The sequence below is a fragment of the Thalassophryne amazonica genome, chromosome 16, assembly GCF_902500255.1.
Source record: "Thalassophryne amazonica chromosome 16, fThaAma1.1, whole genome shotgun sequence".
Lineage (NCBI taxonomy): Eukaryota > Metazoa > Chordata > Actinopteri > Batrachoidiformes > Batrachoididae > Thalassophryne > Thalassophryne amazonica.
The window spans coordinates 87257279-87280685 of NC_047118.1; the positions used below are offsets into that span (position 1 = coordinate 87257279).

The window sequence follows — 23407 nt, forward strand, 5'->3', positions numbered from 1 at the left end:
ATATTTAATGCATTTGTTATCCCAATTTAGCCTATATGTTTGTTTTAGATATTGAGAGGGTTTATAGTTAAAACGTAGAACTTTTTGTTCATTTAATTTATATCCTGAAAATGACCCGTATTCTCTCAGGACCGTGAATAGCTCTGGCAGTGACTCTGTAGGATTAGACAAATAAACTAAAATCATCCGCAAACAATTCAGTTCAGTGTTTGACAACCTTATTCCTGTGATCTTATTGTTCTGTCTGATCCATTGAGCAAGTGGCTCTATGAATATTGCAAAGAAGAGTGGACTTAATGGGCAACCCTATCTTGTAGATCTTTCCAACCCAAAAGAGTCAGAGAGCGCCCCGTTAATTTTGATCCGAGCTATTGGTTTATTGTAAAGAGCCTTCAGTGTTTTAATAAAAAATTAATTAAATCCAAATTTTTGCATAACTTTAAATGAAAATTCCCATCTGACTGAGTCGAACGCCTTTTCGGCATCCAAACTCAATAACACAGCTTGTATTTTATTCTCATCTATATGCTTTATAATTTGTAGTGATCTTCTAATATTGTCATGAGTTTGACGAGATTTTACAAATCCTGTTTGATCTAATTCGATAATCCCTGGTAAAATCTTTTCCAATCTTTTAGCTAACACTGATGTAAAAATTTTATAATCCAAGTTCAATACACTTATTGGTCTATAGTTGGAACATTCTGCCTTGTCTTTTCCCTCTTTGGGTATCACGGAAATGACAGCCTCCCTCCCTCCATGAAGGAGGAGTCTCTGCATTTGTCAAAACCCAATTAAATGTCTTTAATAATAATGGTGTTAGTGCATCCTTTAATTTCTTGTACCACTCTGCAGTATATCCATCTTGGCCAGGCATCTTGTTACTCTTAAGTCGTCCTATGGCTGAGTGGATCTCTTCCTTCGTAATTTGTGCTGTTAAGATCTAATTTTCTTTTTCTGAAACAGAGGCCAAGTTCAGTGATTCAAACAAACTTTCCATTATATGATCATTGTTCATGAGAGGTTGTGAGTATAAGTTTTTATAATACTTTTTAAAACACTCTTGGATTTTATTTGATTGGTTATGAATTTCATTAGTCAGCAGGTCTTTTATCTTATAAACTGTATTTTCTGATTTTTGTTTCCTCAATTTGTATGCGAGTTGTTTTACATGTTTAACTCCTCCTTCATAATAACTCTGTTTAATGAATAGTAACTTGTGTTGTATTTCTTGATTATATATCTCATCTATCTGATTTCTTTTTTTCTTTATTTCGAATCTTGTTTGATCATCTAACGTACCTTTATGTTTAGTTTCTAACATCAATAATTCTAATTGTAAATTTTTAAGGTTTTCATTCCTCTGTTTTTTCAAATGACAGGATATAGAGATCACTCTCCCCCTCATCACTGCTTTACATGCATCCCACAGTATTGGTGGAGTCATTTCATCAGTATCATTAATTTCTAAATATTCAGTTATTTCTTTAGACATTTGTTCACATATCTGATCATTTAATATACTATTATTCAGCCTCCAGTATGTTAATTTCCGTTGTTGAGACATGGTAACAAATAGATATAAAGGAGAGTGATCTGATATACACAATATGTCCAACAACTCTTAATCTCTATGTATAATCAACTGATTTATATTTAAACTTTTTACATACAGACTGAGAAAACTTAAACAATCTATTACCTCAATTGTGCAAAAACACCATGGAGCATACCCAATGCCCGTTTATGAGCTGTCTCCTCGTCTTAACTCTTGAAGTCTGCATCTCACTCTGCTTTCTATGGCGTCTCCTCTGTCCACTGCTTCCCAAGGAAAAGCACGACGAATCCTATCCTCCAAGATCTCACTCTCTGTCGTTTGTGCTCTGGCCACCGTGACCTCGATCCCCCGCGCTCTCAGCTCCCTCGCTGCGTCTTCCGCGTCGTCGTACGTTTGCGGCCCGGTGCTCCAGTGGATGCAGATCCTGGTGAAGGGCGTTTGGAAGCGAATGCCCCTTTCTTTGAGCGCCTTTTTAATGTCCCCATACGCCTTACGTTTTTCCAGTACCTCATATGCATAATCATGGTCGAAATAAACCTGTTTCCCGTTTATCATAATCTTCTTCTTCCACGCCAGCCTGAGGACGGTCTCCTTCGAACTGTAAGAAATTTACAATCACTGACCTTGGAGTTACACCAAGACCAGGTTTTAGCAGAGATCCTCTGTGGGCTCTTTGAATTTGGAGAAACATACCCTCCGTTAGCTGTAACTCCGTGTTTAGCAACCTCGTTACAAAATCCACCATGGAGGCTCCTTCAGCCCCTTCAGGTATCTGATACAGCCGTATATTATTTCTCCTGGATTGGCTTTGTAGGTCGATAACCTTCTCCCTAAGCCTGCATTGCTCTCTCAGTATATCGAGCAAGGCATCTTTAGCAACAACAAAGCTCTCTTCAACTTCTGCGATGCGTCCTTCGGCCTCAACAATGGCATTGTTGTGTTTTTTCGAGTTTAGCTGCATGGTCAGACAGCTCTTTAGTTATGCTCTGAGTGATCGTCACCATCTCAGCCTTAAGGTCTCTGAGCATTTCAACCTTAGTTTCTTGAAGTGCTTCTCTAAAGTCGCCCTTAATGCTTTGAAGATCCCTTTGAATTTCAAATAGCGTTGGAAGATTCTCCTTCATTGCTAGTGCTTTTAGCGTTAGCATTAGCCTCTTGTTCACTATCAGCAGCTAGCTTGTCGCTGTCTTCCTCTTGGATTTGCTCCTCCTCTTTCTTTGACATATCTTCATCGGATTCAGTTTTCTTTGTGTTTCTCGGTCCTCTTTTATGTCTACCCCACTCATAACTGCTTTTTAAACTCAAGCTGATAGATCGAGTTTTTAGGGGGTATATTTTAATCGGTTGTTAAGAGCTCAGCAGCTATGCATCCATGCACTGCCCTGTCACAGTCCTTAACAACCTTTTGATCTCCTCCCTCAGTTCTCACCAGATTTCAGTTCTAATTGATGTTTTCGGTAAAACTGCCCCTCAGGAACAGAACCTGGTTGTTTGTTTGTTGATTTTCACATTGTAAAGAAATCAATTACAACTTTATTTCAGTACAACTGTTCTAACGTGCCTCTGTTTTCATCTCCACATTTGGTTGTCACTGAGTTTGATCTTCTCAGACATGGCAGCCATGCCATTAGAGTGATTCTATGACTGTTCTAGACCTCATGGGTTAGTTTACTCCCCACTGGTTTGATGCTTCTGCTTTCAGCTTGATTTGTCTCACCCTCTCTTTCTGTCTCTCTGTGCTACATGCTGTCCTCAGCATGTCTTCGTCGAGAGGTGAGAGGTTTGCTGTTTCTTACCAAAGTCTTTACTCTTGACTGACGGGATGTGGTGGACATATCGTTTGATGAACAGATGAAGGTGTGAGATGATGATGAAGGGTGGAGCTAGGCTGGGCCTTGAGTGGTACTCCACGATCACGTTATAGCGCTGGAATTTCCAGTAGGTGTCACTATGTTCTTGTACTATGGAGAAGGTATAGCTGTGGACGAGAAGTTGAAGTAGTATTTCAAACTATACAGTGGGGCATTTTACAAATGTGTTCAAATACACAATATACCTCTAAGTACCTGAACATGGCGATGAGCAGGTTGACCAGCAGTATGTTTGTAACCAACAGATTGATGACCAGAAGGACCATAACTAGCCAGTTGGCATAAATGGACAAACAGGGCTCAGCACCTCCCTCAATCAGTGTGGCGTTGTTCGTACATTTTACTTCCTCCAGTACATCAGCTGAACAGAAGATAAATGCATGTTACACACAGTAAGATTTTCATATTTTAACTAAAGCACAAATGCTCCATTTCATTAAATAAAGCAAAATCTAATCCAGTCCGGTCCAAGTCCAAGAAGTTGCACAACAGCGCACACTGGTCATCAGTCACTGTCAGCTGATGATAAATCCCACAAGCTCTAGAGCATGTGCTTGTGCATGTTCATGGTCATCTGCATTCAGAAACACCCTCAATTAACAATATATGTAAAAACAAACAGCCGTCTCACCAGAATAACGGCCAAGAGAGAGACAAAGAAAATCAGCTATTGTGAAACAGAAATAAAGGTGCTTTTTTTGACCCCAGCAGTGAAAGGACAAAACTAAAGGCAACACTAGGTGGTGACAATGAGTCCACCAGTCGTTTTGAACAATGACAGTTCACTCATTGTGTCACGTGTTTCTTAATTTAGACATCGCAATCATTTATACACATCATTTTAATAAGCTTTAACAATCTCACCACAATGACAAGCATCAAACTTTACAATTAACATAATATATAGACAATTACCTTATTGCCTGGAATATAAATTGCACTGGAGTACAAGTCGCCCCTTTTTCTGTATTATCAGTTCTTTATTTTTGTGCATTGTTGTGTACTTTTTATGATTGGCATTTATTATTAATACAGTTTATTTTTTAGTGATAATATGTACATATATGTCACAGACATGAACGAGTGAAGCTCGTCAGCACCTCACCATGTCATTTAGGTCCTTCAGACTTTATTTTGAGTAAATGCTTCAGGGGAGCATTAGCATGGCAAAAACCTTTCAGCTTCTGGGGGTGTTGGGGGGGCGACCCCCCCCCAAAAGCTTTTAAGCATTTTTCTTTATTTGCCTCTCACATGCCTGGAAAAGCCCCTCGCCATCTAACCATGACCTTTAGGTCCTTCAGACTTTTTTCAGTAAAATTGTTTTTGGGAGCATGACTAAAACCTTTCAGCTTGAGCTTGAGTAAATGCACAAACCGTCACACCGGGACTGTGCACGCCTGCCCGTCGGCACAATGTTTCACGGTACGCTAATTCGAACTGTTTCGCGCTGTTTCACCGTTATTCGACCAAATGTGTGTGAAGGGGCCCTAAGATTCAGGTGTTTAACAACTTCCTGGACTCAGCCATCAGAAGTAAACCTGTATGTGGTGAAAGAGTTGAATGGATAGAGACATTCACTTTTCTCGGCAGTGACATATATTTCTCTCGGAACTCGGACTTTGAGATCAATGTGCACCATAAGGCATTTGATGATGCCGATATCTCTGGAGGTGAAGGAAGGTCCAAGTCTTTAGGGTTCTGGTGCTGCCTGTCTTGCTGTATGGTTGTGAGACTTGGATGCTAACCTGAACTAATTACTGGATGTCTTTGGTCCTTGGTCTCTTTGGAGGAACACTGGGGACCACTGAAATTACTTTCTATTAAACAAGAGGTTACTAAGAGATGCTTAGAAGGGGAGTATCACTTGCATTGTTGAGTAGTGTCAACGACAATATTTTGGCCATGTGGCAGTTGCATGCAGGCGCCTGAGTCGGGAGGATCACAGTAGCTGGAGAAGGCCAAGGGGACGCCCATGTTTCAACTGGCTGTGGCAGATAGATGGTTATTTTCAACATGTGGAAATGGACCAGTTGACGTGTATGGGTGGTTGCCATCCATAACTCAAGGCGGTTCTGTGGTGTTGTGGATGCGACAAAGAGCACCACCAGATGTATGCCGCCAACAGGTCATATTAAAAAACTTAATTTACTCTGTGTGCCGTCAACAGGTCACATTAAAAAACTTAATTTATTCTGTGTGCCGCCAACAGGTCAGATTAAGAAACATCATTTACTCTGTGTGCTGCCAACAGGTCAGATTAAGAAACATCATTTACTCTGTGTGCCGCCAACAGGTCAGATTAAGAAACATCATTTACTCTGTGTGCCGCCAACAGCTCAGATTAAGAAACATCATTTACTCTGTGTGCCGCCAACAGGTCAGATTAAGAAACATCATTTACTCTGTGTGCCGCCAACAGATCAGATTAAAAAAATTTAATTTACTCTGTGTGCCGCCAACAGGTCAGAATAAAAAACTTAATTTACTCTGTGTGCCACCAACAGGTCAGATTAAAAAACTTAATTTACTCTGTATGCCGCCAACAAGTCCGATTAAAAAACTTCATTTACTCTGTGTGCCGCCAACAGGTCAGATTAAAAAACCTCATTTACTTTGTGGGCCGCCAACAGGTCAAATTAAAAAACCTTATTTACTCTGTGCGCTGCCAACATCTCAGATTAAAAAACATCATTTACTCTGTGTGCCGCCAACAGGTCAGATTAAGAAACATCATTTACTCTGTGTGCTGCCAACAGATCAGATTAAAAAAATTTAATTTACTCTGTGTGCCGCCAACAGGTCAGAATAAAAAACTTAATTTACTCTGTGTGCCACCAACAGGTCAGATTAAGAAACATTATTTACTCTGTGTGCCACCAACAGGTTAGATTAAAAAACTTAATTTACTCTGTGTGCCGTGAACAGGTTAGATTAAAAAACTTAATTTACTCTGTGTGCCGCAAACAGGTCAGATTAAAAAACTTCATTTACTCTGTGTGCCGCCAACAAGTCCGATTAAAAAACTTCATTTACTCTGTGTGCCGCCAACAGGTCAGATTAAAAAACCTCTTTTACTTTGTGGGCTGCCAACAGCTCAGATTAAAAAACATCATTGACTCTGTGTGCCGCCAACAGGTCAGATTAAAAAACTTCATTTACTATGTGGGCTGCCAACAGCTCAGATTAAGAAACTTCATTTACTCTGTTGGTTGCCAACAGCTCAGATTAAAAAACATCATTTACTTTGTGCGCCGCCAACAGGTCAGATTAAAAACTTCATTTACTCTGTGGGCTGCCAACAGGTCAGATTGAAAAACGTAATTTACTCTGTGCCGTGAACAGGTTAGATTAAAAAACTTAATTTACTCTGTGTGCCGCCAACAGGTCATATTAAAAAACTTCATTTACTCTGTGGGCTGCCAACAGGTCAGATTAAAAAACATCATTGACCCTGTGTGCCGCCAACAGGTCAAATTAAAAAACTTAATTTACTCTGTGCGCTGCCAACAGCTCAGATTAAAAAACATCATTGACCCTGTGTGCCGCCAACAGGTCAAATTAAAAAACATCATTTACTCTGTGCGCTGCCAACATCTCAGATTAAAAAACATCATTTACTCTGTGTGCCGCCAACAGGTCATATTAAGAAACATCATTTACTCTGTGTGCTGCCAACAGATCAGATTAAAAAAATTTAATTTACTCTGTGTGCCACCAACAGCTCAGATTAAAAAACATCATTTACTTTGTGCGCCGCCAACAGGTCAGATTAAAAACTTCATTTACTCTGTGGGCTGCCAACAGGTCAGATTGAAAAACGTAATTTACTCTGTGCCGTGAACAGGTTAGACTAAAAAACTTAATTTACTCTGTGTGCCGCCAACAGGTCATATTAAAAAACTTCATTTACTCTGTGTACCGCCAACAAGTCCGATTAAAAAACTTCATTTACTCTGTGTGCCGCCAACAAGTCTGATTAAAAAACTTCATTTACTCTGTGGGCTGCCAACAGGTCAGATTAAAAAACATCATTGACCCTGTGTGCCGCCAACAGGTCAAATTAAAAAACATCATTTACTCTGTGCGTTGCCAGCAGCTCAGATTAAAAAACATCATTGACCCTGTGTGCCGCCAACAGGTCAAATTAAAAAACATCATTTACTCTGTGCGTTGCCAGCAGCTCAGATTAAAAAAACATCATTGACTCTGTGTGCTGCCAACAGGTCAGATTAAAAAACCTCATTTACTCTGTGCGCCGCCAACAGGTCAGATTAAGAAACATCATTTACTCTGTGTGCTGAAAACAGGTCAGATTAAAAAAATTAATTTACTCTGTGTGCCACCAACAGGTCAGATTAAAAAAACTTAATTTACTCTGTGTGCTGCAAACAGGTCAGATTAAAAAACTTAATTTACTCTGTGTGCTGCCAACAGGTCAGATTAAAAAACTTAATTTACTCTGTGTGATATTAACAGGTCAGATTAAAAAACTTAATTTACTCTGTGTGCTGCCAACAGGTCAGATTAAAAAACTTAATTTACTCTGTGTGCCGCCAACAAGTTCGATTAAAAAACTTCATTTACTCTGTGGGCTGCCAACAGGTCAGATTAAAAAAACATCATTGACCCTGTGTGCCGCCAACAAGTCAAATTAAAAAACCTCATTTACTCTGTGCGCTGCCAACAGCTCAGATTAAAAAACATAATTTACTCTGTGCGCTGCCAACAGCTCAGATTAAAAAACATCATTGACTCTGTGTGCTGCCAACAGGTCAGATTAAAAAACATCATTTACTCTGTGCGCTGCCAACAGCTCAGATTAAAAAACATCATTGACTCTGTGTGCTGCCAACAGCTCAGATTAAAAAACTTAATTTACTCTGTGTGCTGCAAACAGGTCAGATTAAAAAACTTAATTTACTCTGTGTGCCGTGAACAGGTCAGATTAAAAAACTTAATTTACTCTGTGTGCCGCTAACAAGTCCGATTAAAAAACTTCATTTACTCTGTGGGCTGCCAACAGGTCAGATTAAAAACTTCATTTACTCTGTGTGCCGTGAACAGGTCAGATTAAAAAACCTCACTTACTCTGTGTGCCGCCAACAGGTCAGATTAAAAAACTTCATTTGCTCTGTGTGCTGCTAACAAGTCAGATGAAAAAACTTAATTTTCTCACAAACCCAACACAAACAATGAGTCAAGAGCTTCTGTCTTTGTGTGCCCTGCTCTCTGCTATAAGGAGGAGTCATTTACATTCAACATACAGTGCTCCAGACGTGTGGTAGACAAAAGACATCAAAAGCAAAAAAGTTTTCACTTACGTTTATCTACATTAATGTCAACTCTGTCATTTTTACCAAGTGAAAATATAACACATATCTTTTAGTTTTAAAGTAATGTGCTAATTCTGAAGGTTTGAGCATTAACACACGCAGATGCCCAAAGGCATAATGAGCCTCCACTCATCACTGGTTGGTTTTTATTTATTTTTAAAAAACAGCACAGAAGTTACTGTAATGTGTGTTGCAAAGCTGAAAATTCTGAATCACACTTAAACAGAATTTTGAGTCCACAGTGAAACAGGAAATGTCAAATGTTGAAGACTTCCTGGCCTGGGTGGAGCTAGAGGGGAGGCCAGGGTCGCACTGGACCCTCCTGAAATCTGACTGAACACCCCATGTGCCACCCCAGATGATTGATAAGTCACAGCACCGCACCTTTGGTTGAAAAGAGCCAGCTACATTTTGAAATCAGCGCCACATTTTGACTGATACGTCCCTCCTGTACAGCAGTTGGCACTGTGTATGAAAAAAATCCTCTTTAGTAAAAGAAGAAAAATCTTTGAGCCAGATTTGAACCTGAACATGTCTGAAACGTGGACTCCTAATGACACCAAAGTTATATTGGTGAGTAAATAACCGTATTTTATACCAGAAATGAGGTCCAGTTTGTTAAAAGCGGCATTTCTCCTTTAATTTGGGTTGCCTTATATAATATACGTGTTTCTCCGGTGATTTTAGATTAATAAAATGAGCATACAGCAGCTGATTCATGCTCTGTTGGTTTATTCGAGATGTAAGATGCTGAGTGTTTCTCAACTGCTCTCAAAAGTATTGGAACACTTGGTATTTCACACATTTTAATTTGTTGATGCCATTTCAAATACAAAAACAAATTTCTAAAATTTGCTTATTACTTAAACTAAACCTGAAAGCAAATCTCTCTAACTTGATATAAATGAATTAAAAATATAAGATACAGCTTCCTGGTGAAGTGGTGTAGAAGAAGATTTTATTAAAAAGAAGACCCAAAAGTTCAGCTACAATTTGCCAGAAAGTACATCTGAGATGCATCTGATTTTGGTGTGGTGAAAGAAAATTTTGTATTTCTTCCTAATTGATGTAAATAAGCTCCAAGACATATTCAGTGACTTGAAAATGTTCATGTTTCCATCCCCTGACTGGTCTCAAGAAAACTGACAATAAAACTGATTATTATCTACAGGTATTGTACCAAAGTGTAGCATTACTTATGTAACCCATCATCTTGGCTTTTATATTTTTAATTAATTTATATCGCATTTTAGAGATTTGTTTTCAGTTTGAGTTTAAGGAAGATAATTTGTGAAATTTTTATTTTTTATATTTTTTAATTTCTTGTATTTGAAATGGCATAAACAAATGTTTCATTTTCACTGTTGCTGACATCACAGTCATATCATATAATACCATATCGATAGAGATATAATATTTGGCTTCAATATTGAGATATGATAATTTTGACCATATTGTGCAGCTCTACTGTCAACTAGCTGAAAAGTTTGAATATGAATTTACATCTACATTAAAAAATGCTTAAAGTGGCAGGGGGTTAAGAGGGCTGTAGTTAGGGGGGTCTGGGGAGCATTAGCATGGCTTCACTCCCCAGACCTTTCTTTCAGCATTTACTGAAAATAAAGTGTGAAGGCCCTTGGCATGTGAGAGGTAATTAAAAAATGCTTGAAATGGCGGGGGGTTAAGAGGGCCGTAGTTGGGGGTCCGGGGGAAGCTGAAGGTTTTTAGCCATGCTAATGCTCCCCAGAAGCATTTACTGAAAAAAATGTCTGTGGACCTAAATGACATGGTGAGATGCTGAAGAGCTTCGCTCGTTCATGTCCACGACATATACATATTAGTCAAAGGAGCCCGATAAAGTTTATTTATGATGGAAACGCAATTCATCCTGATGGTTGGTTCTTATATAAGATTTACTCAAGAATTCCGAAATTTGCATCTGATGATGGTTTATAAGATGAGAAAATCTAGCTCAGATGAGGTACAGTGAAAAATGTCAGCAACTGTACCTGCTGCCTGATAACATCAACTTTAAGTGCTAAATGTTAAATTATGACCGATTTGGATTTTATAAAAATCCAAGATGGCTGCCATTTTCATGGGTGCTGGTGAGAAAAAAAATTTTCTTGACTGAAACTTTTTTTTTTGGCGTTGGAGAGATTGTGCCACACAACACACAACAGAAGCCACACAACAGAAGCCCCAAAGGCGCAAAGTCCCCTGAGGGGTCGGGGGTATGCCCCCCTTCCCCCAGAAAAAAAAAGAGGTTCATTTTGGTGCATTCTGGTAGATTCTTGACAACCAATTCTTGCTTAGAAAGTTCAGTGTTCTTAATTGTATCTGAACAAGATATAACCACAGGAAGTGATTTTTCTCGAAGTAAAAAGTGTATCTTTTTCTAAGTGTACCAGAGGGACCTGATACTGACTTGGAGGACCTACTACCAGACAGACCTGAAGATGACCTGGTTGTAGAACTGTGGCCAGATGACGAAGTGATATCAGATGTGTGACCTGCAGTTGATCTGCCAGCAGATGGCACTGGTACACACCAGGGTCCGTATCCTCAGTGCATCTCAAAGCCCTCTCAAAGAGCTCCTATTACCCTAAAATATCCTGGAAAGGACTCTCAGCCTAAGAGACACCCAAGAGGAATCTGAGAGTGGATCTGAGCAAGGAGGGGACAGAAACTCCAATCTTTGTTGAGGAGGCGGGGTGGACCCCATTGGTACGTATGACGAAGAGCTGTGATTGGTTGTCACAGCTAGGGGAGGACCCAAATGCACTCACTCCTCATCATGAATGGACAGTGAAATCAACTGATCACATCACTTGAACTGCATTAAGAAATGTGTCGTTGTGAAAATAATTTAATGTCATGATGATGAAACTCATCTTGAAAATGTTTCTGTGTAGGCTCTCAGTTGTCCAGGTGGTTTCCATAGTAGAGAAGCTTGAATCTTCGACTGGACTGGGTTGCTTGACGCGAGGACGTTTAGCTTCAAATCGCAGAAGCTTCCTCAGCTAAAATTCTTGCTCTGGTAGTCTGACTTCTGTCTTGACTCTAGTAGAGAAGAATAAATTAGTTCACCCTAAGGACAGGATCCCTAGTTACAAACAGAGCAATGTAGTGTACTCTATCAGATGTCAGGAAAACTGTAACAAACACTACATAGGTGAGACTAAGCAACCTTTACACAAAAGGCTATATCAGCACCGCAGAGAGGGCACCAGTGGACTTCAGTCTGCAGTTAATCTCCACCTTAAAGACATTAACCACACATTTGAGGACAAGGAAGTTAAAATCTTAGCCAGAGAGAAGAAATGGTTTGAGAGAGGGGTCAAGGAGGCATTCTATATGAAACAGTTGAAACCCAGCCTTAACCGGGAAGGGGGTCTGAGACACGCTTTCTCCCCTGTTTACAATGGGGTACTCAGGTCAAAGCAGTTTCAGTCTTTTGTTCATGGAAATGAGTCATTCACGTCATCAGGAGAGTCATCAAGGGAGCCGGCAGGAGAGGCATCCATCCCATCATTAGGAGGGACAGCTGCCCTGTCATTAGGAGGGTGCTAACTAGAGCACAATAGGTGAAAATTAGAGCTATTGTTTAGTCACTAGCCTATAGCAGTCTGCCTCTCAGTAGGAGGGGTCTGGTTAGGTTTAAAACTCCAGCTTTTGTGGCTTCTGTTTATTCTTCTCTACTAGAGTCAAGACAGAAGTCAGACTACCAGAGCAAGAATTTAGCTGAGGAAGCTTCTGCGATTTGAAGCGAAACATCCTCGCGTCAAGCAACCCAGTCCAGTTGAAGATTCAAGCTTCTCTACTCATCTTGTAAATGAACATTTTCAAACATTTGATATTTAAATGTTTAGCGATATTTAAACATATAGATATTTGACACTCACATGCCAAATATCTATATATTAAAAGCGTGAGTGTGTGCGTGGGTTTATTTAGTCAGTTCATTGTAAGTACATAATATAATTTACATAATTGTAAATACGTTAAAAATACATGCATGACACCAGAAAGTGAAAACACTTATTTCCATTGGGGTCCATTTAAGAATCAAATGACTAAATAGAAGTAATAATAAAAGAAAATAACAATATTAATAATACCAATAATAATAATAATAATAATAATAATAACTAGGACTGCAAGCAGTCATATACGGGCCCTCGTTCCGCGTGACCGCCTACCCAGGCCAGTGGGTGCCCTTGTGACCAGATGTGCGCATGTGCATACAGGGGCAACCACTCATCACACAGTTAAAATTTTAAACAAATCACACAATGCATAAAGGAGTTATGACGTGTTGATGGCTCATCCACTAGGGGGCGCTCAGTGTACAAACAGAGGCCAGGTGTGTTCAGGGGCCAACCGTGATCACACATGTGAAGTTTCAAGTCAATCAGGCAAAGCATGAAGGAGTTATCATGACTTGATGTTCCATGGCGAAGGGTCAAAATGGCGGCGCCATAGCGGCCAAACCCTTCAACATAGAGAAAAGCTTTTGATAGCTTTTGGTCAGTATCATCTCTGGATGCTGTGAAAGAAATGTGAAGTGCATTGGACAAAATCCCTAGGAGGAGTTTGTTCAAATACGTGTGGAAATCATGGCAAAATGACAAGAAAATTCAAAATGGCCGACTTCCTGTTTGGAGGAGAACCATGGTGCAAGAGACTTTTTTGTACATCTATGCAAGTCACACGTGTACCAATTTTCATCTCCCTACTCCAAAAAACCCCATAAGGGGAGGGTTTTTTGAACATTTCAAAGGGGGCGCTATTGAGGCATTTTGCCCCGCCCATGGGCGCCGCCACTATGAATTGTAAGAGGTTGTCATACTTGACCTGTGTATCAATTTTCATGATGATATGACAAACTTAAATCCATCAAAAGGAAGAAAGTAATTTCATGGCAAACAGTCGATATTTGGCACGCCACCACACGGACACCATTACTCGTAACTTCACGGCGATCATCACCTACGTTCACCAACTTGTTCTGCATGTTTTAGAAGTGGAATGAAGTTGATGGTGTTAAGTATGTGACATCAGTGCTTGTTTAAATATAATGTTCCATGGCAAAGGGTCAAAATGGCGGCGCCATAGCGGCCACATCCTTTGACATAGGGAAAAGCTTTTGATAACTTTTGATCAGTATTATCTGTGGATGCTGTGAAAGAAATTTGAAGTGCATTGGACAAAATCCCTCGGAGGAGTTCGTTCAAATACAACATGTGGAAATCACGCCAAAATGACAAGAAAATTCAAAATGGCCGACTTCCTGTTTGGAGTAGACTCATGGTGCAAGAGTTTCAAGGGGGCAGTATTGAGGCATTTTGCCCCGCCCATGGGCGATGCCCCTATCAATTGTAAGAGGTTGTCGTGCTCGACCTGTGTATCAATTTTCATGATGATGTGACAAAATTAAAGCCGTCAAAAGGAAGAACGTAATTTCATGGCGAATGGTCAATATTCGGCACGTCGCTACACGGACGCCGTTACTTCCCGGCGTTCATCGCCTACGTTCACCAGTTTGTTCTGCATGTTTAGAAGTGGAATGAAGTTGACTGGGTTAAGTATGTGACATCAGGACCTCTTAAAGTAAAAATAGGACCTTTCCCGCCACCACCGGGGGGTGCTATGGCGCAGGTGGGAACTTAAGATATGTAGACGTTCAGGGCAGAGCCCTCATCATGTCCAGCAAGACTGAAGGATCTACGATGAAGTATGTGGGTGTGACAGCCGTTCGAAGTGAAATGGTGTGCTCCGAAAAGCTCGCCAAAGTTTGACGACCCCTAGCAGCCACGCCTTTTGACTTAATTACAATCTTTTGATAACTTTTGATCACCATTGTGTTGTGATGATTTTGACCAAATTTGAAGACGATCGGATGAAATCCCTAGGACGAGTTCGTTCAAATGTAAGTAGTGGAAAAGGCCAAAAATGCTCAAAAATGGCAAAAATTTGCTCAAAATCGAAACTTAAAATCAAAATGGCCGACTTCCTGTCGATATTTCACCATGACAGTAAGAGACTTTTTCGTGCGTCCTGGCATGGTAAATATGTGTACCGAATTTCGTGAGGCTACGACGAAAAAAGCCCAATGCGGAGGGGTTTTTGAAAATTTCTAGGGGGCGCTATTTCGCGATTTTTCTGCGACCATGTGTGATGCCCCCAAAATATCGTATTTCGGATCTGGCCAGACAACTTTGGAAAGTTTGGTGAGTTTTTGAGCATGGGAAGAGGCCGAAATTTCGATTTCAAAAGTGGCAATAATAATAATAATAATAATAATAATAATAATAAACAGCGCAATTACAATAGGGTCCTCGTAGGACGTTGCCTACTCGGGCCCTAATAATAAACAGCGCAATTACAATTGGGTCCTCGTCGGGCCCTAATAATAGTGGTGTGTGTATATGATAACAAGAACCTAAATAATTTATAAATACATTAAGACAGTAAATTAACATAAAGTAATTACGTGGATCAAGCGGGTAGTGTGTTACTGACTCACTGTCGTCCTACATACGGAGAATTTCTCTCCTTCCTCTCTTCCTCTTTTCTACCATCCATTCTGTTGGTTAGGCTTCTTAAAAGTCCTCCTCCCTACTCTTACCAGTCTGGTACCTTAGGAGCTCTCTTAAGGACAACTTTCCTCTTACCAAGGGAAAATTCTAAAAAACATTTAAGAATTTGAGGAATTCTGAGATTTTTCATAGAATAATGTCACTAGGAGCTATTTTTAGCCTTAGGCTGCTTCGTGGATACGGGCTCTGGTCTGTTCCAATGCCATCTGCTTTGCTATTAATTCAGCAACGTTTTGGACTATGATTCAAAGATTCAATGGTTTATTGTCACTGTCAAAGTAACAATGAAATTACATTTAGAGCAAGTCATACAATCAGTAACTTGTGCAAAAATAGCAGTGTGATGTCAACAGTACAGTATGTAGGCACATATGATGTAAACACTGACATGGCAGGGAGAGAGAATAGATTAAGATTGTTATTGTAGAATATTGCTTATGGAATGTTTGCTGCATCAATGCAAAACCAGTTCACAGTTATAGCCAGTGTGAGGTATTGGAGAGTGAAGGGAGCTGAGAAGTGTTCATTTAGGAGTCTGATGTGTTGTATGGCTGGGGGGGCCTGGCTGCCTTTTTGTTTCTGTCTTTTGTCCTGTCTTTTGTTTTTCCTTCCAGGTGGCTTGCATTTGGGACTGAGTGGCTGTGTAGCTGAGTTTATCAGGACCTCACCCTGATCACCTGAGGCTGATCACCTGCGGCTCGTCAGGACTCACAGCTGTGGTGCATCTACATGGATTGGAACATGGTGGCATTTAAGACTGGAGTACACAGTGTGTATTTGCCAGAGACTCGACCTTGTGACCAGACGGGTGAGATCGTCGTCTCGGGAGCCATCTCATCATCAGTGGATGCAGAGAACGTCCAGGTTTGATGCATGGTCTGTGAAAGAGGAGGGGGTGAGGTCTCACGCTCGTCAGCACACTTCCTGAGGTATGTTAGATTTTGTGACTAACATTTATACAGTCAGTAAATGTGGTGTCCCTCACACCTTATTATATTGAGCTGTATGTTGGTCGTGTAATCAGCTTCCTCTGCAGTGGAGTTTTGTGAACTGGATGTTCCATGCCTGCAGGGTGGGAAGCTGATTAGTAATTAAGCCAGGAAGTGTTTGCTGTTTGTACACCTTTGAGTGGTCTCTCTGTGTGTTGAGTGTGGACTCCCATAATGATTTCTTCTTTCACAGACTCGGTTTGTCGCGGCCACCTGGGGGGTGTCAGCGGGGTCCTTGGGTCCGAACCGGTTCTGGCTCCGGACCGTTAGCGCTGCTGGGAGCACACCGCAATCCACCACGCCAGACCGCGCACTTTTATATTTTTCACATCACTGTTATGTTTATTAAGCTCTGTTATCCTTTGTACCGTGCTCTGCTTATTTTATACTGGGTCCTTCAAACGCTGGTCGGTTCTCCGGGCTGCATCCGACACATAACATGATGGCCTGGGAGTAGAGGCTGTTTGCCATCCTGCTGGTCCTGGCAGTGACCTGAGTGACCTGTACTTCCGGCCAGAGGGCAGCAGGTGGAACAGGTTGTGTGCTGGGTGGAAGTGGTCTCTGATGATATTATGAATCTGGCGCAGGCAGCGGACTCAGTGTACACAGTGGAGATTGCTGGGAGTTCAGACCCAATGATTTTTCCTGCTGTCTTCACCCCCCTCTGGATTGCCTGCTTCTCTGCCTTCGTGCAGCTGGAGAACCACAAAAGCAAGCCATATGTCAGCATGCTCTGGATGGCACAGTTGTAGAAACTGAGCATAAGCCTCTGAGCGATGTTAAGTCTGTTTAACTTCCTCAGGTAACAGAGACGCTGCTGAGCCTTTCCCACAGCAGAGGTGATGTTACTACCCCAGGACAGATTCTCAGACACTGTCAGGCCCAGGAATTTAAAAGAGGGCACTCTGTCCACTGGATCCCCATTTATGAACAGAGGTGTGTTGGTGTGTTGATGATTTTCGGAAGTCCATGATTATTTCCTTGGTTTTTTATGTTTAAGGCCAGATTAGCAGTCATATCTGTAAAGTATGTACAGGACTGGACTTAGTACTCAGCCCTGGGGAGCACCAGTATTGCTGGAGATGGTAGGTGAAATGTGCTCCCCTACCTTCACATACTGAGAACGGTTAGTTAGAAAGTCCAGTACCATCTGCTTAGTGTGTTGTTTCATCCAAGGTTTCTCAGTTTCAACAGGAGTGTGCTTGGCAGACTGGTGTTGAACGCCAAGCTAAAATCAATAAAAAGCACTCTTGCGTAGGTGTTTTTGTGTTCCAGATGTTCCAACAGAGTGTGAAGCACAGTAGCGATAGCGTCCTCTGTTGATCTGTTTTCCCTGTATGCAAATTGGTGCTGGTCCAGAGCAGGTGGACTGACCCTCTTGATGCCTTTCAGTATCAGTTGCTCAAGGCACTTGGCAAGGATGGAAGTAAGAGCCACAGGCCGGTAAGCATTCAGGCGGGTGACATTGGCCTTTTTCGGTACAGCAATAATTGTGGCTGCCTTAAAACCTGCCAGGACCCAGGCAGTGGAGAGAGACAGATTGAAAATGTCCATGAGAACCTCTGTCAACTCATCCACACGGTCTCTGAGCACCCATCCCAGCACCCAGTCTGGTCCAGCTGCCTTCCTGGGGTTGATTTTGTGCAGTTTTTGTCCAAAACTGGTACTCTGTTCTCTTCAGAGGGTAGGTGCAGGGCCGGTATGGCAGCATCATTGTTGTTAAAACAAGCATAAAACAGATTCCGTTCCCTTGCCAGGGTGGGAGAACAGGCAGTAGGGATAGATGTTGTTCTCTTATAGTCTGTTAGTGCCCTGATGCTCTGCCACACCTGCTGTGAGTTGCCCGAGGTGTCAAAGTGGGCTTCTAGTTGCCTCCTATATGCTTTTTTGACAGATTTGATGCCCCTACTCAGAGCACCTTGAGCTGTACTGTAGGCCTCACTGTCCCCTGACCTGTAGGCTGCATCCCTGGCCTTAAACAGTTGCCGTAATTCATGCATCATTCCATGGCCTTTGATTAGGAAAGAAGTGATATTGCTTCCATGATGTCACATTGTCTATGCAAAAATGAATGTAATCCGTGAATGTGATTGTGTACTCGCTGAGGGACTGATATGTTAATGCTCCCTCTGCTCTAAATATTTCCCAGTCTGTAGAATGGAGGTAGTTCAGGGATGGCCCTCTCAGGCCATATCTAATGTTTGTCACTATGGGCCGGCCAGTTTTTATGACTGGTGTATATTGAGGATAGAGCATGAGTGAGACATGGTCACTTAGACCCAGGTGGGGCAGTCTCTTTGCTGTAAAGGCATTAGCAATGCTTGTATGTGGTCTTTCTCAATAGATTTGACTAAAATTTTAAAAGTCATTATCATTTGATTGCATTTCACTGAATTTTCTCACCCATCCAGACAACAGTGTTGTAATATCTAACTTTAAATAAAAATACTTCCTCTCTATTCTATTTTCACTATGAAACGATGTCTTATTCATTAAATTAATTGCAGATTCTTATCTTTAATTAAAATAGAGAAAATAAATTGCAAACTTCGTATTTAAAAGCACGCACGGGAAGTTGATAGTGAAGAAGGAATGGATGTCTTGAACCACAAGTGTCCAGCCACTTTACCTACCTAATTATATTAGAGAACATGTTGACAAGAGTCACTTTGATTTCCAACCAATCACGTCTCGTGTAGTAACAAGTTTGTCCGCTTTGGGTTTATTTCCAGTAATAGCAGCACGGTGATTTAGTGGTTAGCACTGCAGCCTCACAGCAAGGAGGTCATGGGATTGATTCCCACCTGTGGCCTTTCTGTGTGGAGTTTGCATGTTCTCCCTGTGTTTGTATGGGTTTCCTCCGGGTGCTCTGGTTTCCTCCCACATTTAAAGACATGCAGGTTAGGGAGGGGGGGAACTTTAACCTGGAAACAGATCTCCCTTGCAAAAGAGGTCTTGATCTCTACGGGACTAACCTTGTTAAATAAAGATTAAATAAATACCGCTCATCATATTGAGAAATCTCAACATGTAATTCTTTGCAAAATAATTTTTTGACTTAGTCCAGGGCAGACCCAGAAATGCCCACCCAAGTCCTTAGTCTCTCAATTAAAACCCTGAGATCAACTGCGTCAAAAGCTACAGAGACCCAAAAGGACAAGTGCAGAATATTCACCTTGGCCCGTAAACGTGAAGCAACTGAAAGCCCTCTTAAAGAGCTCCTAACTTAGCCTAAAATTTCTTGGCAAGGAATCTTAGCCTAAGAGAGTGAGCCAGAGCCTGAGAGCAAGTCTGAGCAAGGAGGGGACAGAAACTCCTGTCTTTGTGAGGTTTACCCCCTTTGCTAAGTATGACCAGTGGTGGGCACAGTTCCGCTAATCCGCTAACTGCTAATTATCGAAGATAATGTTTTCATTATCGGATTAGCTTTTCAGATAACTTTGTAAACCGTCATCAGACTAATTATCTTCCGATAAGTTTTGGTCAGATAATTTTTAGACCGCTAACATATTTTTGCAGACGTGTTAAACAAAGCTGAACAGTTACAAACATCTATGAAATCTAAAATCAGTTGAGCACCTACCTGTTAAATGTTTTATAGTAGATGCATAGTTCTATTCTCCGTAAACAGAGGAGAGCTGGTTCTAGAAGAAACCGCTGTATCCTCTGCAGGCAAAGAAGAAATGGTCACAAAAAAAGCTCATTTCTTTTGACCCCATATTGATACGCTGGCAATATCATCCAAGCCAGAGGCATACAGTTTTAACTTATGGTTAAAATTTTATTTATTTATTTTTTTATTTGAAGTTATTTAAATTAACGTCACGTCTGAAGTTTTATAAAATGAAAATATCAGATATATATTTTAGTTTTAAAGTAATGCACTAATTTTGAAGGTTTTAGTGTGGACATGCTGTGCCCAGTGCATTATGGGCATGCATTTGAGATGCTCTGATCAGGCTCCACTTGTTTCTATATTGTGCCTAAAACTCTTGTGAATATTTTCTCTGGGTTTATAGATGTTGTTATTGTGTTTGTTTTATGTAAAAACGCCAGAAGCAGGCCAGGTTGCTCCTCCATTATTTTCAACTGGAATCACAGCAATCGATTCCTGTTTGTTCTTTAGAGTTCTGCTTATGTCAAACACTGTCTGGTGTCTTTGTTCCAGAGTAATATATATAAGATGTCTGAAATTCAGTTTGCGTTTATTAAATTCCACACGTCTTAAACATAGCAGACAGGGATTATCTGGAATTTTGTTTTGGCAAGTTTTCACAGTCTCTACTGCCATCTACTGGCCAGTAGTGTTCATGGCAGTATTTGCCCTAGTACTGAGCGTCCAGTAGTTGGCAGTGTTCTATTTATTTTGACACTGGTTATATCAGACGGTTATCTAATTACAACTTGGCTTTTTTTTTTTTGAAAATGCCTTTTTTTTTTACAAATAAAAAATGGCATATTTTACAAAGCATATTTAACTGTAAACACCAACACACACCTCACATTAATGTGTTTACTTAGAATGAATGAGTCAACCAATCAGTGTTAGCGGAGGCACATTTTACCCATAATCCTTTGCCATCTGTCTGTGTTTGTTACAAAACTTCAGAATTAGTGCATTATTCATCATTAAAAGATATATGTTATATTGTAACTTTGTACAAATGACAGAATTGACATTAACTGAATTATTCTAACAGTATTAATTTTATTTATAAACCAAACCATAAGTCAGCACTGCTTCATTGTCCAAGACCTCCGCCTCACAGCAACGCTGTTATTGAGTAGAGAGTTGAGCTTCGCTGCTCCTTGCAAATGCTTCGCTGTTGAAAGTTATGTAGTAAACAGGAGATTCCAGCAGGGGGCAGGGTGCACAAAGACAGAAGTGCTGACTCGTTTAGGTCTGTAGCCGTGGTCGTGGTGTTCAAAGTCAAAATCAGATTGTTAGTAGTTGCAAGTGTACTGGAGACAATACTGGAAGTTATCAGTTATCTGAAGCTTCTGATACATTTTTGGGTGGTTTATTGGTTTAGCTTTATAAAAGATAACTGTTCAGTTAGCTCATTATCTGTTATCGAAGCTAAGTTTTTGGTTAGCTGTGCCCACCACTGGGTATGATGCAGTCATCTAAGAGCTGTGATTGGTTGTCATGGAAAGGGGGGATAAATAAAAGACAAATGCGCTCCACCCTCCAAGTCATGAATGGACAGTGAAATCAACCGATCATATAACCTGAACTAGATTAGATTAGACAGAACTTTATTGATCCTTTGGGAAGACTCCCTCAGGGAAACTGAAGTTCCAGCCACATTGTACAGCAGCACACAGGGTAAGAAGCACACAGAGTATCAAAAGTGAACGTAAAAAAGAAATGGAGTGCCAAAAATAGATGATTTTCATCTATTTAAAACAACCAAAATTACACCCGTCCACTGTTAGAGTCGTTTTTCAGTAAAGAACTACATATCCAACAGTGCTTTGACTTCTGCTCCACGCCAGCAGCTCCCGTATTTCTGGGCCGGAACTTAAATACAGAGCACCCGCAAGCCCAAATTCTTTCTGTGAAAACCAAGCTAACACAGCCACACGCGGATGAGATCATGGAGAAAGGAGAAAAAGAAAACATACTACAAAGGAAAGTTACAAACAAAGACAGTGCTGTAAGACTCGTAGACCTAAGGGGTAGGTCAGCTGTACTGCAAAAATTTTATCGTGTCAAAGTTGACGGAAATTAAACCGTGTATGCAGCGTGCAGAACCTGCCTGATCTGTGTGAAGTACTCCACGGAGTCAGGAACAAATGGCCTTCAAAGACACACCTGTAATATAAAGGAATGCACCCAGCCCAAAATGGTTTCATTTCTTAAATGAAAATTGCCTGCCGGCGTGAAGGTCCGAATCACTGAAAAAATTGCTCGTATGTGCAGCCAAGACCTGCGCCCCTTTGCCATTTCCCATGTTTCTGTCAGTGACTCAGGAGTTACTTGACACTGGATCTACACACGGAGGTGCCATCTTAGCAGAAGACCTCCTGCCCTCAGCGAGGACCGTCTCCAGACATGTAGACGCTGAATACGAAAAAGTGAAGGCCATCGTTCTGGAGGAGCTCAAAAAGGTACGTAGGCTTGAACAGTATATCCCTTTAATGTCTGCACCGAAGTGAATGCTTTCAAGTTTCAGTCTCATTGTGAATTCACCATGCTGCCATCTCTGCAGCTGGTCTGAGTGTGTGTGTGTGTCCGTGTCCCGTACTGTGTTAATCTACCTCTAATGCACTGCTAACTTGGTCAGTGAATACTTGAACCCTGCACCTATTTATTATTTATCTTAATCTTCACAAATCATTACTTGATTGTATATTTTTATATTTTTATTGTGGATTTTTATAGTTTTATATATTTTAAATATTGATGTACAGTAGCTATATCGTTTAACTTACCTTTACTTTTGTGGGCATCTGTGGGTTGTTTCCAAATGATATCTCACTGTACTTGTAGAGTGACAAATAAAGTACTACTACTAATGTGAAGAGTGTAAATTGTACATGTGAATAGTGACAATAACATACATTTTAGATTCTATATTTAGAGCAGAGGCCATGCGTTTACCACAGATCTGTGGTTAGAAGAGAGAACCAACACGAATTACATAACGGTCACTGTGCACTACATCCACAATTGGGAGATGTCAAACCGCATCCTAGCCACGAAGGAAGTGATAGGAGTGAAGTCTGGGGACCACATCCGAGCCATCGTCGAAGAAATCCTTATGGTACATCTTGCTATTACATTGTGTTCATATATGTGCTCAGCAAAGCATGCTGTATGTGTAACACTGTATTGTCATCTTTGGTATATTTTATTTGCTATATTAAGTGCTATTAAGCTTTGCAATGTGGTTTGAAAGTGAAATTAGTATTCTATTCTAGTATTAAATCATGATTATTATGTTTTAATATCATTGTCAGGGCTATCATTTGCTAAACTTCTGTGTGTTTGTCTTTCTTTCCCCTCATCCCTCCTTTCTTTGACCCATCATAGGAATTTGGCATCCAG

General features: G+C 40.8%; 1 protein-coding gene across 1 annotated transcript in view; it reads right to left on the reverse strand.

The window, feature by feature from the left end:
* trpm4a (transient receptor potential cation channel, subfamily M, member 4a) overlaps nucleotides 1-23407 on the reverse strand; it is a 505210-nt gene that overhangs the window by 73047 nt on the left and 408756 nt on the right. Inside the window, exons 23-24 of the mRNA XM_034189807.1 lie at nucleotides 3625-3790; nucleotides 3355-3536 (exon numbers count right to left, since the gene is read on the reverse strand). Of these exons, the coding sequence (XP_034045698.1) occupies nucleotides 3355-3536; nucleotides 3625-3790 (348 nt within the window). The remainder of the gene's footprint in view (nucleotides 1-3354; nucleotides 3537-3624; nucleotides 3791-23407) is intronic.